General features: G+C 42.7%; 2 protein-coding genes across 5 annotated transcripts in view; one reads left to right on the top strand and one right to left on the bottom strand.

Moving 5' to 3' along the window:
- Positions 1 to 12,241: 12,241 nt before the first annotated feature.
- LOC147627738 (peptidyl-prolyl cis-trans isomerase FKBP17-1, chloroplastic-like) overlaps positions 12,242 to 16,039 on the bottom strand; it is a 61,212-nt gene continuing 57,414 nt past the window's right edge. For 3 of the 4 annotated variants that reach the window (XM_086815121.1, XM_086815119.1, XM_086815120.1), the window contains one exon: positions 12,242 to 12,639. In XM_086815121.1, the coding sequence (XP_086671247.1) occupies positions 12,534 to 12,639 (106 nt within the window). In that variant the 3' untranslated portion in view covers positions 12,242 to 12,533. The remainder of the gene's footprint in view (positions 12,640 to 16,039) is intronic. The other variant, XR_015268383.1, reaches the window with a different exon arrangement.
- Positions 14,394 to 16,030, top strand: LOC147627740 (uncharacterized). The gene has a single exon (XM_086814682.1). It carries the CDS (start codon positions 14,965 to 14,967, stop codon positions 15,883 to 15,885), a length of 921 nt encoding a protein of 306 aa, XP_086670808.1. The 5' UTR covers positions 14,394 to 14,964; the 3' UTR covers positions 15,886 to 16,030.

Raw genomic sequence — 16,039 nt, 5'->3', positions numbered from 1 at the left:
ATGCCAGAGCGTATCAAGCAGCTCAAGCAAGATAAAATTATTCAAGATGCATTGCTTGTAGAGTTCAACACTCTGAACAAGGACAAACAATGTCAAGATTGGTCAGAATTGACTATCACCTATAGCATCAATGAGGTTGTATACTCAGTTCTTTTGAAGTTATGTGATGTGTATATAAAGTCAAAGCTACATGTTGGATCAAAGAAGATTGATTTTCCAGTAGAAGCAAGGCAATATGTGGAGTGGAATATCAGCCTTAGCAAAGAAAGTTCAACCTTATCCTTGGATCTTCCTTGGTGTATTTATGCTGTGAGTCTTCCATTCGACGGGAGTTACTACTTGAAGCGCCACCTCAACAATCCAATTTCCATTGGGTTATGTGTTCTGGATAACACTGAAGATTTGGGAAGAAATATGCATTGGGATGTGGAATCATTTTGCAATCTTTTGAACGGCATTATGATCATTACAGCAGCTGGTAGATCTTTGCCATCCCAATATGTGTTGCTTACCTTTCTAAATATTACAGATTTTATTCACTTGCAAAATGCTTTAAAAAATTTAAGTGGCATAGCAAAGGAATAGTATAATGGGGCATTGCATTTTCGACGTGACAACCGATGCATTGGTGCAATAGAGTTCTTCACATCCTTAGTGTTTTTCAGCAAGGGAGATGCCTTTCAAGGACTAGCAGATGTTCTTGATCTAGGTACACAAGCGACAATATTGAATACTGGACTTCTTGATATAAATAATGAAGATGTTAAAACTATCCCAGACATTGAGTTTCTAAGAATCAAGAAGAATCTTTTGATCAAGCAATGTATTCAAAAGTATTGCAGAGAAGTCTGCAAGCTTGTTGATCTTTTCAGTAATGGCTACATCATCGAGCTAGGGCTAGCACTAAATAAGGAAGTGATTTGCCTAGTGGAGAGTATTGAAGATCAAAGAAAGATAGGAACAAGGCTTCTTGACTTTGCAAAGTCAAGAAATGAGCAACCAGTACTGCCTATTACTAACAATCCAAGGAATACCACGGAAAGATCGAGCCATGGTGAAGTTCGTTTAGCTCGAGATTTTTTTGGATTTTGAAGACAGTATGTAACTTCTTAATGGGCTTTCCTTGTATCTTCAATACTTTGATTTGGTGATGTTTTGACTTGTTATATCCTTGGTTCATTTTTTAGTAGTATTTTTGTAGCTCTCTCCAAATTGGGCTTTGGAATCTAGAATCACCAAGTTATGGATCCTAACATGTTCATTGACAAATTCACTTTTTACATAACCAATTGGTGAATTTGGAAAGCCTACTTAGTGGTCGCACAATGGCCAGTTGGTGAATCTAAAAATCTTGCTTATAAATCTAAGATGATAGAGCTAGAGATCCTCTCATTTACTTCAATCCTACCCTGTGGTAGATCTAGATTTCAATAGGTCTACAATTTGGTGGAGCTAGCTACCTCTTCAAAGTGGTGGACCAAGAACCCATTAAAGTCTAGCTACCTCTTCAAAGTGGTGGAGCTAGGCCAATGCACCCCCCCCCCAAAGACAGTTTTTGCAGAGCATCCATTTAAGTCTAGATCTACCATATGGTAGAGCTAGGCCAATGCATTTCTAGCTCCACCACATGGTAGAGCTAGTTCAAATGCAATTCTAGCTCCTTGGTTCTTGTCACGTGCGAGGAGCTAGAACCCATTGAAGTCTAGACCTAGAACCTATGGAAGTCTACTGGCTCCACCCATAAAGAAGCTATCTTGATCCCCAACTCAACCACGTGGTAAAGCAAGACTTATAAATTTCAGCTCTACCATATGGAAAATCTAAAACATCTAAAATTTTAGCTTTACCATATAGTTGAGTGGTTTTGTGTTTCTCACCTCCACCTACTCTTGGAGCTCAAGAGTGGATCTCAAGGCCTACTTCCAACAAGAGCTCCCTTGCAAACTGGCTCTACCAAACGGTAGAGCTAGAATAATGGGTGTATTTGGAAATCCATTTTAAACCCTCCAATTCTAGAGTGAGTAACTAGAATTGATAATTGGTATCCAAACATGATTTCCTTTTAGATTGCACCAATAAACATGTGTTAAGAGTGAGTGTTACAATTCTAAATTCTTTTAGTTTGAAAGATTGTTGAGTCAATGTTACTTTTTTTTCTTTTAGATCCCAAAATTGAGATAGTAGCACCAAGTGAAGTAGCTACGGAATGCCACAATCAAACTGTGGATGAGAGCTTCTCCCATACATTCAGTGATGTCCATCCAGAAGGTTTAAAGACAAATGCTGACAATGAAATTGGGGTACCTAAATCTCCAACAAATGAAGCAATGGGTGAGAGTTTCCAGCCCGAAGAAGAAGTACCAAGAAGTACCGACACTGCTATCTCCAAGAAATCAGTGTTGACAATTGTGTTGGACCTGAATGGTCTACTACTGAAACGTTGTCAACAACAAACATCTTCAATACATGAAACTATTCAAATGGATTCAAAACGATATATTATACTAAGGCCAGGATGTATCCAATTCTTGAAGATTTTATTAAAAAATATTAATGTTGGGATCTGGTCAACAGCGACAGAGAGTAATGTTCTTCAAATATTGAGAATATTACAAGACAGAGCAGGAGAGATATTGCCTTTTTTTGTAGTTTGGGCTCAAGAGGCTTGCGAGAAGGATAAAAGTGGTAAAATAGCTAGACCTGATAATCCAACAGTTCAGGCAATGTTCAAGCCATTGTCAAAAATTGCTTCATGTTTTGATTGTGATGCTCGTAGAACGATTCTTATTGATGACTCTCCATACAAGGGATGTGCTTCTCCTGATAATAATTGTATATATCTTGCAAAGTTTGATGAAGAAAAGATGGTCGACAATATTCTCATTGATGAGCTGCTCCCTTACCTATTGCAGCTTGATGAGAGTGAAGATGTGCATGAGATCATTGGCTCTAATCGCTACGAACAACCTCCAGTATCCAATGAAAATGAATACAGAGGTGTGGTAGATTTTTGGAGAAAGCGCAATTTAAATTGGTCACAGAAGATAATCTACACTGATAGGCTACCACTATCAGAGATTATACAAAAGTATGTCGACAATCAAGAGGTATTAGCAAGACAATATGAAAACAAAAGAGAAGAGATAATAGAAATTATGGCAAAAGAACGAGTCAGTATTGCTAGCATGAGGGGACCACAAGTGATTTCTCTAGCTAGAAAATTGGGTTCTACCACAACGCAGTTGAAGGCAGCCAATGCAAGGGCTTTCATAAACAAGGTGTTAAATGAGTACAATCTTCTCCAACGGGATAGAAATAACTAAGGTACTACCAACATAAATAATAATTATAACTAAATACATGATTTTATACAACAATTGTGTATTCACAATGAAGAAACTTAATTTATGATGGTTTCTTGCAGATTTATTTCAAGGATATTGTTCCAAGGAGTATTCACTTAAAGAAGCCATTTGTCACCAAGGATTGTATTTTTTTGGAGGAATTTTATCTTTTCGTAATCATGAATTGACAAGAAAGTTTGTCTTATTTTTAAAGTAGTGGCAAATGTATTACTCTTCAAATAATTTTATAAATGTTGGAGTGCACTCTACTATAAGGGGCCTCCTAATTTGAAAATGTATGGAAGCTTGATCTTTGTCTTATGATTTTAATTCCTACATATATGGACTATGGTAGAGCTAGATCAATGCATTCTAGCTCCACCTCATGGTAGAGCTAGACTTCAAAGCATTCTACCTCCACGACATGGTAGAGCTCGACTTGAAAGCGTTCTAGCTCTACCATATGGTAGAGCTAGATCAATGCATTCTAGCTCTTCCAAATCATCACACATGGTTGAGTTGGACTTCAAACCATTCTAGTTCTACCATGGGGTCTATCTAAAATATTTTGATACAGCTCTACCACGTGCTAGAGCTGGACTTCAAATATTATTTCTAATTTTGCCATGGGATCGAGCTAGAATACTTTGATATAGCTCTATCACATGGTAGAACAAAATATTCTAGCCCTACCACATGGTTGAGCTAGAACAGTGCATTCTAGCTCTACCACGTGGTTGATCTAGATCAATGCATTCTAATTTCACCACATTCTGATATCTGCTAGCATATTTTGTCGCGTCTTTTTAGAATCAAATGGAAAGAGTCTTTGCATCTTGGGTCATTTTGTAATGCAACAAAAGTCAACATTTTAGAACAGTATATAGTTTAATGTTAGCGTGCATAGTCACATTTGTTTTGTAATTGTTTAAAATCTATCTTTGCATAAAAGTAGTTGTAACATGCCTTCCCCCACATGCCCACCTTTATCATTAAGCATGCTCATTTTTTTCCAGGTCATGTGATTGATTCTAATTGGCAGAGGTGACTTCTTCCCCTAGTGTCTTATGACGGTCATACTTCACCTTCTGACATACGATGCATTGCCTAACAAAAGCATCAACATCTCTTCTCAAGGTCGGCCAATAAAAGAAAGCCTCAACTACCTTTACCGTGGCGTCAATACCTCTATGACCTGCATACGGTGGAGCATGACTTTCAATCATAACCTTGAGTCGTAACTGCCTGGTAACACAGTCTACCATGCATCAACAAGAAGCCATCCCTGAGAGTATAATAATCATGCCGCTGACCCTCAGACATCTGATCATAGACCCTACCAAAATCCTCATCCTGGGCATACTGCTCTTTCATCTCATCAAGCTCATGATGATAAGCAAGTAAAACTGTTGAGACCTGTGGCTTGCGTGACAAAGCATCTGCCACAACATTCTTTTTGCCTTCCACATGTACAATCTAAAAGTGGAACATAGACAAAAAGTTGGCCCGTCTCATATGCTTCTCAGAAAGTTTAGTTTGCGTGAGGAAATAACACAAGGTGTGATGATATGTCTGCACAGTGAAATCAACCCCAAGCAAATAGTGTTTCCATGTAAAAAGAGCATGAATTACAGCCAACATCTCTTTCTCATAAACTTGTAAATGCTTCTCGACATTCTGTAATATATGACTCTCATAGACTATCACATGTCCATCCTACATGAGAACTGCCCCAATGTTGTTCCCACATGCATCACACTGGACAACAAAAGCTTTTCGGAGATCCAGTAATTCCAATACGGGATCCGAAGTAAGCTTTTCTTTAAGCTTTTTAAAGGCTACAATTTTCCGATCATCCCATCAAAACGAAATTCCCTTCTTTGTTAAAGCATGAAGGGGCGAAGCAATCTCAGCAAAATAACGTATGTACCGCCTATAATAGGAACACAATCCCAAAAAGCTGCGTACATCATGCACGGTCCTCAAATCTGGCCAATTGAGAATTGCTTCCACTTTCGAAGGATCCATACGGACTCCATCTTTAGACACGATATGCCCCAAGAAGTGTATCTCTTCCAAGAAGAACTCACTCTTCTTGCCATTTATGACCAACCTATGCTTCTGGAGTTCTTCAAACACAGTGGCCAAATGCTTCCTATGCTCCTCCTCTGAGTGTGAATGCACAATCATGTCATCAAAGAATGTGCCCACAAACGCTCTGAGGCCGGAAAATCCTATCCATCATCCTGTTAAAGGTGGCCGGAGCATTTGTCAAGCCAAAGGGCATGACCAAGAACTCATATAGCCCAAAGGTAGTCCGAAATGCTGTCTTATGCACATCCTTGGGTCTAATGCGTATCTGATGATACCCGCTTTTCAAGTCTATCCGACTAAAGACTGTGGAGCCCTGTAAGCGGTCCAATATGTCATCGATCCTCGGAATAGAGAATCGATTCTTGATGGTGTTCTTGTTTAGCACCTTGTAATCTATACACATACGCCAAGAACCATCTTTATTTTGCACTAAGAGCACAGGTGAGCAAAAGGGTGACGAGCTAGGCTAAATCAACCCCTTTTTTAGCAACTCATGTACCTGGCTCATAATTTCCTCTTGTTAGGCTGCACTAACACGGTACGGCGGTCTATTTGGTGGGGTACTCCCCGGAATAAGATCAATAGCATGATCTTCTGGCCTTTCCGAAGGAAGTTCTCCTTGCAATGACTCGAAAAAGCAATCCTGGTACTCACGTAGGAAATCAGTCCTGTCTTTATCTAACATAGACAAATTAGATTTAGACTCATCATCTTTTGCATCCTTTACAAAAATCAAGTACGCGAAAAGATGCTTTTTCATTACTAATGAAATGGCTGAAGCCGATACAATAGGAACAGATTCCCCTTTAAGCTTTACATCCAAAATATGCTTTTTCCCTCTATGAGTCAAAGTAATCTTCCTGTTTTACGTTATACGTATCCACCACCGCATGTACTCTATGACACCAAGGCATACCCAACAAAACATCACACCCATCAAGTGGCATCATATAGAACTCCTCACTGTCCACATAACCCTGCACATGAAGCCTCAGCTTTCCAATAATAGGGGTAACGGGGTTCTGCATACCCAGGACAAGTCATATTAGCGTCATACAAAGGCCCCATCTCCTCTGCACGGATTTCCAATCTGCCAGTCAAATCTGGTGAGATAAACTTGGCTCTAGCACCTGTGTCAAAGAAAATCAAAGCATTCTGATCTCTAACTTTGCCCCATGCCCTGCACAACTCAGTCTCCTCGCCACCAGGCTGTTCCCCAACAAGATCAGAAACTAACCCTGCAGAAGGCTTTGCTTTCTTAGACTTGGACTCCCCTTTAGTGTCAGAGTCCTTTTGGGACTTACAGTTGGGACAATTGAAAGACATATGTCCCTCCTCAGTAAAGAAAAAGCATTTCTCAACATCCATCAAAGCCTCTCTCTCCTCAGGAGTTCTCTTGGGCATTGGTAACTTCCTATACCGCTTCTCTGCAAGCACTGCTGCATCACGCAAAGCATGCCCTGACTTTTCAGTTTTCTTGCTTGTGCTTTTGCTGCCCTTAAATCCAGATGAAACTCCAGTGAGTAACGCATTTGCCATCATGGCATTCTCTATCATCTACGACATATTTGTTACTCGAGTCTTTATGCAATAGTCACGCACTTCCTTGGGCAACCCACAACAATACTTCTCAACCTGCTTAGACAATGGCACTGCACGATAAGAAGTAACTAGGAGTAAAGCTTCCCAAAACTTCTTGTTGTAATCCTCAAGATTTCACATTTCGATGCATCCAACTTATGCCATGCTGTCATTACATCCACCTCAAAAGTAGATTTGAGCCACACGGAAGAGAACACCTGTTTAAACTGTACCCAAGTAGATGGTGCTATGCCCTGCAAAAGAAGAGTGGACCACCACTGCAATGCATTGCCCTTGAGAAAAGTCACAGCTTTTCTCACTTTCAAGGATTCCGTATAATTTCCACCGGAAAAAGCTATATCAAATTGCTATAAAAAGGTAAGTGCCTTGAGCTTGTCTTTGGCCCCACTGAATGTGTCAAATTTTACTGCAGCTCCCCCTTCCTTATAATCCTTCGCCTTACCCATAGGCGTTAGATTATCATAAGGAAGTGGCCTCACAAGATTGCTACCCCCTGCATTCATGCCCATCATAGGGTCAACATTGCCGGTTCCCACACCATGCAATCCTGTTGACCCTCCCATGTTTCCAAACATACCACTATGCATGCCGGCCTGCATGTCCCCATACATGTTTCCTTGCATTCCGGGCTGCATGCCCCCATGCATATTCCCTTGCATTCCGGACTGCATACCACCATACATATTGCCTTGCATACCAGGCTGAAAATTAGCTCCAAAATTCCCTTGCATTCCCATGCCTCCTTGAGGGTAACCCCCAGTCATAGATCGGAACACGGAACCACTGCCAAAATAGCTTGGATACATAGATTGCTGCGGAATAGGTGGCTGTCCAAAAAATAAACTCTGTGGGTTTGCACCATAAGTGTTCTGCATGTTAGAAAATTGTCGAAAAGCAGGATCCTGTGGGAAGGCACCACTATTGCCATGAGGTGGGTTCCTAGAGCGCACTTTCTTCTTCTTCTTCTTAGGCTCAGAAGGGACTCTTATAAATTCAGCAAACTTCTCACTTTGCGTGAGCTGCATAAACACATCCACTGCCCCTGCCAAACGAGCTTTAAACTGGGCATCATCTTCCTCTTTACTTGGCATGTCTTCTAGCTGCGTTACATCCTCATATCGTGCATCTTCTGCAGCCTGTCCTCCTGCAAGTACATCCTCAGATTCAGTCCTCTCAAGAGTGGTCTCCTGCTCTTCCTCATCATCATAAACATAGTCATCTTTAGAGTCTGACATCTTGCTGACATTTTCAACAATGGCTTTCCTCGAGACAACCACAAGCTCACCCCCTTAAGAAAGTTGATGATGGTCCCGGAAACGGAACCTTGAAACCGGCCTCTAGAAGAAACCAAAGTGCGGTAGACTAGCAATCACCCAATCCAATTGTAGTCCAACCAATGAAACAAATAAATAGGAGCTAGAGTGCTCCAACACAAGAAAATTGAACGACACCTGTTGGCCCCAAAGTTTGGCGCCCCTTTCGGTATTTCTTTATTCAATTTCAATGGAAAAGTTTAAATGATTACAACATGGCCATTCATGGCTCGTATGTCTGCAAGTCCAATCTGCCAATCCTCTAGACCTCTTAGCATAGAGGTTACACACAGCTTTGTGCCAAGAACACCACACTATTATCTCCTCTAATCTGCTAAGTCAATGCATCCATAACGCCTTGAATATGCATCTGACTGAACCATGCACATAGCCACAACTCAGCCATGAAAACAATCCACAAACTCTTCCAAATCCGTCCACTATCTTGCCCTGTTTCCACCCTCTGAACTGTCAAACCCTTCCTCTCACAAAGGGCCAGAGAAACAACTCCGAGACAGTCACGAGCCAATGAAAAGAGAGACTCGATTATACACTACCTGCTCGCAAAGAGAGAGAGAGAGAGAGAGAGAGAGAGAGAGAGAAACCTGCAATCCTTGTGCCACCTTCCTCCATAGAGAGGAAGAGAGAGATAAACCGTCGACTATGCTGCCTACAGTCTGCCCAAATGCATCCGGCTTTCCAAGCAAGAGAGGGAGATTGAGAGAGAAGGCGGTTCAGCTTCTGTGCGCCACCTGCAAACAGCCCGCCACAGGCCTGCTGTTCAACCCCTGTGTGCGCTGCCTGTAAACAGCCCGCCAACCATGCTGTTCAACCCTTATGCCCACTTGCTAGCTGGATGTCGCTCCTGCCCCTCTGTCCAGCCCGTGAGCAATCTAGCCCACTTTCCCTGCAGCCGGACTGTCGCCACAGAGAGAGAGAGAGAGAGAGAGAGAGAGAGTAAAAAAGCACCTGCGCCTGTAGCATCAGCCGGCCCCTCCCCTTCTGTAGCAGTTTTCCAAAGCCAGTCCTTTTTTTTCCAAAAAGCATAAGCTAGAAAGAGACGTGTCCACCCAAAAGTAGTGTAGCCTCCATAAATAGCTTAGGGGCCACCAAAGGTTATAAAACCTTTTAAATTTTAATTCCTTTGTCCCCTTCACACTTGGGGTTGTCCACACATGTTTCCTTTTTGTCCGGCCACCCAAGTATGAACATTTAAATATATAACTTGCTCACCGACCACCATGCTCACACTTATGCTGCACCAATTTCACGGGGTCATGACACCAGCTGGGATATCAGGCACTCTATATTCATTCTCGCAGAGATCCATTTGTGGACTTGGTGCCTAGATATTGATGCATTCCGCAGAGATAAGAGAGACGCTCGTCCTGGGAGACTTAAATGTAGGGATTGGGAATGCCCAGATAGGATCACGTCAAGGTCAGGGGTTGCAGGAATTTAATCTGAACCATTGATCTTACTCTTTTTCAGAAAAGGGACCATGCCTGTCAATTTCAACCAATGCCATACAGCTCAGAAACTGAGCTGTCAGGCCATAATCTCTTCTCCCATCACCATCAAACAGCCCCATTCTTCTGAGCCCTCGGAATCTGGGGTGTCAGGCCACAATCACCACTGACTGGTTTGATTCGTCCAATGATCGCTGTCCTTGCTAGAACGCATGCCATAGACCCTAGCTTGGAGAAGTATTTGGCAGATCATGAGGTCATAACTCATGATAACACATTTATCCACGGTTGATGCATAGCACTTTTGAATGGCACAGTTTTACCCCGACACAGATTGCTTCACATGCATCACCAACATCACCATTAATAGGAAGAGTGTGGTGGATTGTGCACTTATGAGTGAAGGAGGCTTCCCTTATATCTGAACTCCAGATAGACCCACTCAGACCCCAATCTGATCACACACCACTTTGCATCAACATTGTTTCTCAGAGTCTGGCCCAACAAAAAGGCCCGCCAAATTAGCCACACGGCTTGACCTGGCAAAAGCTGAGTATGCATACGCTTTTGACTCTCTTCTTAAGATTGCACCACAGCCGGCAAGTATAACAGAAAAATGAGCAATCCTCAGAGATGTCATGATTGAGATAGCAAAGCTCCGCTTTGGGTGGTCAAGAGATGAGATGCCCATGATTCTTCCCCTGGAATGCATGGTATGATGCTGAATGCAAGGTAGCCCCTAAGATGTTGCATGCAGTACTGGTTGAGAAAGCATCGTGTCCACTTCCCCCCCCCCCACTTTGGGCTTCGCATCGATCAGCTGAAGCAATTATTTAATGAGTCCATCATAGGACATCATATTGTCATGCTTCTTCTGTACACAAATAATGTTGTACAGTCCAGAGATTTTGCAGCACCTCATGGATCTACATCAATTCTGTAAAATCTCGATCAATGTGGCTAAAACAAAATGAGGCTGGTCAAGAAAGTTCACCCTGACATAATACCCACCATTACTATAGTCTTTGCCTTTCAAAAATATTGGGGCGATGAATTTAAAATTTATTGACTTAACCCTTTCGCCCACTTAAAATTTCTATACCTTCAAAATTTCCCATTGGGCTAAAATTTGCCCCTATTTTTTACCCTGACCATTACATACATGAGACAGCAAATTGCAACAGTGTAGAAATATAAATATCTTGGAATTGAAGTCCTTGCTAGCCACAAATGAAATTAGTGCTCATAGCACAGACTAAAGAGTGGTTGGACCACCTACTATGCATTTGAAAACAAATGCAATCAGAGCAACACATAGATGGCACATCAGGATGCTACTCTTTGATGTCGTGGTTACTAGAATAGTGTTTTATAGAGTTGAGGTATGGAGGGGCAGCATCTCTGCATCAGTTTGGAACAATAGAGAGAGCCCCTATCCCATACCCAGTCATGCTTCTAGAGATTGGTATCATACCATTAGAGCTGGTAGCTCTAGAGAAGATATACAAATGCGAGACCAAAGTCAAAGATACACCAGAAGGGAGCAGAGTCAAGGCAACACAGACCATTAAAAGCAATATTCTGACCACTTGATGGGTATTGGATGTGAGGGTACACTTCTGACGATGAGGAGCCAAAAGACTCCTTGACCTCTCACCCAAAGAGATGAAACAGGCACAGATCCAGCTACAGTTATTGTAGGCCTCCTTAGTAGAGGTGGCAGATGGCCCAGAGACAATTGAGTTCGAGCACTATTGCATGCACATACACCCAAAATCACTCAAGACCCGGGCCACACTTATCCACACTCCCATGCCAATAGAAGCATTTTGCATTTAAGAGGAAAATCTGTGTGGCTTTGCACTCATCACCATATCATCCCATTTGAGGATGTGAACTGAGATGAGGTTTGGCTTCGGAACAAGTGTTATGGGAAAATGACTTTTATGGAGTCACGAATGATAGAGGTGAGCTATGAAGTTAGGATTTGGTAGGGATGAGGAGTGATAAAAGAGTTGTAATATAGTGAAATGAGTGATCATCGTGAACTGAATCAAGGTCATGATGAAAATGAATACTAGTGAATGCCGAGGAGGGAGGTAATAAAAGGTGAAAAGATACGATGAATGCTAGACAGGTGTGGCACTCCCCAATTGGTGGTGTCCAAATTACTTCTTGTGCATCCTGAAATACTCTAAGGTCCAATATATAAAGCCATTGAAAAAATTGTGACAAGCCTTGTTTTCGTGGTCCACTTTACATTGATTACCTAAGAGTCCAACTCTCCTCGGATTTAGTAATTGTATCCGCCATCAATTGGATTGAATGTCGTCTACTGAGACTTAATATCTATCCTTACAATTCAAACCACAAAAAAATTAATTGATTTTTCTAGGGCTAAGGACTAGACCAGAATCTATCTGCATAAATTAGCTTGCTTACATCAGTTTGTCTATTCTTACTTCCATTAACAGGTTTTCAATGTTTGTTTTTCTCTCTCCACAAGTACTAGCATGACCAAACAGAATGAAAATACTGACCCATCAAGTTCACAAAAGATAATCCAACTCTGGCTAATCAAGCACACATTAAAGGGCACATTGCCTCGTGGCCCAATACGTGAGCATTGACAATTCTTTCGATTTACTATGATATAAAGGTGGATCACAGCATCTGATGGTCCAGATCATTGAGTCAATTCAACCTGATCCTTAGCAACTCAATATCAAATATAAGGGTGCCAAGGGTAGACCCTTCCCCATTAGCCAAGCGAGTTGGATTGAAAATAGTTGTGTACAACCTCTGCCTATCAAAGACCTGCAGAAAATCATCTACAATCAATGTTTGCACACAAATTTATTGATGCTCGACAAATACAGTCATATGAAGTGTACAAAAAAAATGTGGATGACCTAATAACCATTTGCTAATAGAATAAGTATGGAAAAGGGTGGTTATGATGCTCTTTCAAGTAAGATGAAGCATATATCCATGAGCTTAGGTTTTGTATGTTTTGAGAGGACCCCAAGTATCTATCTATCTACACACACATAGTGTGTGTAAAAGCATACAGCCATGTGTTTACATATGCGTAATAGAAAAGAGTGGTGTAACCAACTTATCCCTGATTAGAACTAGTGTGCAAAGTTGGCACTCTTGCACAATTGGTGCACGTTACAAAGTGTACTTAATGTCCTTAACCACTACAAAATGATTTTGTGTTCTATAATACAATCATAGTGACTTAAGTTGTTAAGTATGCCCTGTACAAAATGTGTGGTGCGGTGAGCTTTGAGCTCTCTGCTAGTATGAGTGCAAAACCCGCCTCCCTCTTCCCCCCATGTTTTTGGTGGCCTGTGCCCCTTCCCATTTTCTCAAGGCCCAGCCCCTTCCACTTGCGTTCAATTAAGTAAGAATTTTGACTACGTTAGGAAAGAGTTATCCTGGTGGAATCACCCGTGCTTTTTGGGCAAGAGAAGTTTTTCCGGGTTCGGTTTTGGATAAACTGACGGATTAGTCTCTTGTCCGGATATCCGTGGGCGAGGCCCCGAGTGTGGGACCCTTGCTCCGCGCAAGATGTGCTACTTCCACTGCAAGCACCCCGAATCCATTGCGCGGTGGGAACAAGGATCTCACATTGAAGAAAACCAAGATATCATCAAAGAATACACCTGTGAATTTGCGATGGGGTCGGAATATCCTATCCATTATACGATTAAACGTAGTAGGAGCATTGGTGAGACCAAAAGGCATTACCAAAAATCCATATAATCCAAAGGCTGTCGTGAATGTAGTTTTATGGACATCTTGTGGCACCACTCGTATTTGGTGATAACCACTCTTCAAATCAAGTCGGCTGAAACAAGCCGAACCATCAAGCTTATCCAAAATGTCATCAATACGCGGAATTGGGAATTTGTTCTTGATGGTAAGCTTATTTAAAGCTCTATAGTCCACACACATGTGGAATGAGCCGTCTTTCTTTTGAACAAGAAGTACAGGAGAGCAATAAGGTGAGGAACTAGGCTGAACCAAACCTTTCTCTAAAAGCTCATTTACCTGCTTCATGATCTCTTCTTGCTGTGCGGCACTCACACGGTATGCGGGTTTGTTAGGTGGAGAACTACCTGGCACAAGATCTATGCGATGATCTTCGGGCCTTTGGGGAGGTAATTCACCTGGCAATGCATCAGCAAAACAGTCGTTGAATGCATGAAGAAAATTCAGCCTATCATAAGTCATAGCATCCACATTTTGATGACTTGGTACAATGCTATCTCGAACAAAAACCAAGTACGCAGAAAGACTCTTTTTCATTGCTTTATTAATTTGGATGTGAGATACAAGTGGGATGGAATCCCCTTCTTTGCCAGCATCAATAAAATGCATGCGGCCTTTATGCATAAAAGAAATCATGTTGGTCTTGTACTCTTAGGGGCTCAAGCCTATGATGCCATGGCTTGCCCAACAATACATCACATCCATTTAGTGGTGCAACTAAGAAATGTTCATTACAGGGTTGTTTCTCGTACGCGTACGACTGGAATCGTACGTACGAATCGTACGGTACGATACCGTACGATATCGTACGATATCGTACGGTACGATATGCCAGATTTGCCCGTTTCTGTCCGTTGCGCCGCCGCCGACTGCGCATTTTCGTGGCCGTTTCTGTCCGTTGCGCCGCCGCCGACTGCGCGTTTTCGTGGCTGTTTTGTAGCCGTTTGCTGGCCGTTTTGGGCATGGCACTTGTGGCCCATGTGCCCATTGGCCATGGCCCATGCTACATGGCCTTGGCCCTTATAAAATGCCCACCCCCTAAGCCTCTCTCAAAGCTCTAGCCTCTCAATGCTCATTACTCAAGCCATCAAGCCCCCCCCTCTCTTGAGTCTTGCTCAAGTGACCATCAAGCCCCCCCCTCTCTCTCTCTCTCTCTCTCAACTCTCAACTTTCAAGCCACTCTCTCCCCCATAGGCCCTCTCTCAAGCCTCTCTCTCTCTCTCAAGCCTTTAGGCTTTCTCTCTCTCAAGAGTCAAGACTCAAGCCTCACTCTCATTTTCTCAAGCCTCTCTCTCTCTCTCTCTCTCTCTCTCTCAAGCCTATCCATCTCTTGAATCTTCTAACTTCTCTCTCTCTATTACAATGACAAGGGAGAAGAATGAAGCCTTCAATGTGCATGCTATCCATGTAGAGAAAGCCGATGGAAAGTCCAAGTCATATAGGTGGACTTGTAAGTATTGTGGCAAACAATACACAAGTGGAGTTACTAGGCTTCTCCAACATGTTGGAAAGGTGGGGGGGCAAGTTGCGCCATGCAAGGAAGTCCCCCTTGCTATATCCGATGAGATCTTCAACAAGATCAAGGGTGGATTGGGTGCTCACTATGATAGTGGTAGAAGCTCAAGGGCGGATGATGAGGTCATTTCCCCGCCTTGTGATACATCCTCCCCCGCCGCCTCCATCGATGCCACCTCCATCGGTGCCACCTCCGCCTCCGCCTCCTCAAAGAGACAAAGGCTTGAGTCTCCCATGAGGCAAGCCACTCTAGCCCAAGCCACCGGGGGGTTCTCTTCTTCTCTATCACATCTCCGAGAACGGCAACGGCTAGCGGATATAGAGATTGCACGCACCATTATTGAGTGCAATCTCTCATTCCATGTGCTCAAGGTAGATCAATGGAAGTCAATGGTGAAAGCCATTGCAAATGTGGGCCCATGTGAAGGATGGACCGGCGTCTCCTATCATGACATGCGCACGAAGAGGCTTGTGGACGAGAGGGAAAGAATCGATAGATCTCTCAATCCGGTGCGGGCGGCATGGTCCAAGTATGGGTGTAGCATCCTCTCCGACGGATGGAGTGACCGGAAGAAGAGAGGCATCATCAATATACTTGTCTCTTGCCCTCTTGGCACATACTTTGTGCGGGGCGTGGATTCCGGAAAGGCGGGGAGGAAAACATCGGGTGCATTCATATATCGCCATATCAAGCAAGCCATCATGGAGGTAAGTTCCAACTTTCAAATTGCACTAAAGTCTTTAAAGTTTAGGCTTTGGTATATGTGATATGAATCATATGATCATATGTGGCTATATCATGAGTCATGACTCAAGTCTCATACGGCATACGCTCATTGCATCCATTCATGTGCATTGTGACATGTAGGTTGGATCGAAGAACGTGGTGCAAGTCATCACCGACAACGCTTCAAATTGCCGT

Source organism: Cibotium barometz, chromosome 20, assembly GCF_041138505.1.
Source record: "Cibotium barometz isolate CiBa-2024 chromosome 20, ASM4113850v1, whole genome shotgun sequence".
NCBI lineage: Eukaryota > Viridiplantae > Streptophyta > Polypodiopsida > Cyatheales > Cibotiaceae > Cibotium > Cibotium barometz.
The sequence above is the reverse complement of the archived record's forward strand: the minus strand, read 5'-3'. Positions and strand labels throughout refer to the sequence as shown.

Excerpts from the sequence above, each read along its gene's own strand:
- LOC147627740 (XM_086814682.1), top strand. The coding sequence starts at position 14,965 with ATGACAAGGGAGAAGAATGAAGCCTTCAATGTGCATGCTATCCATGTA.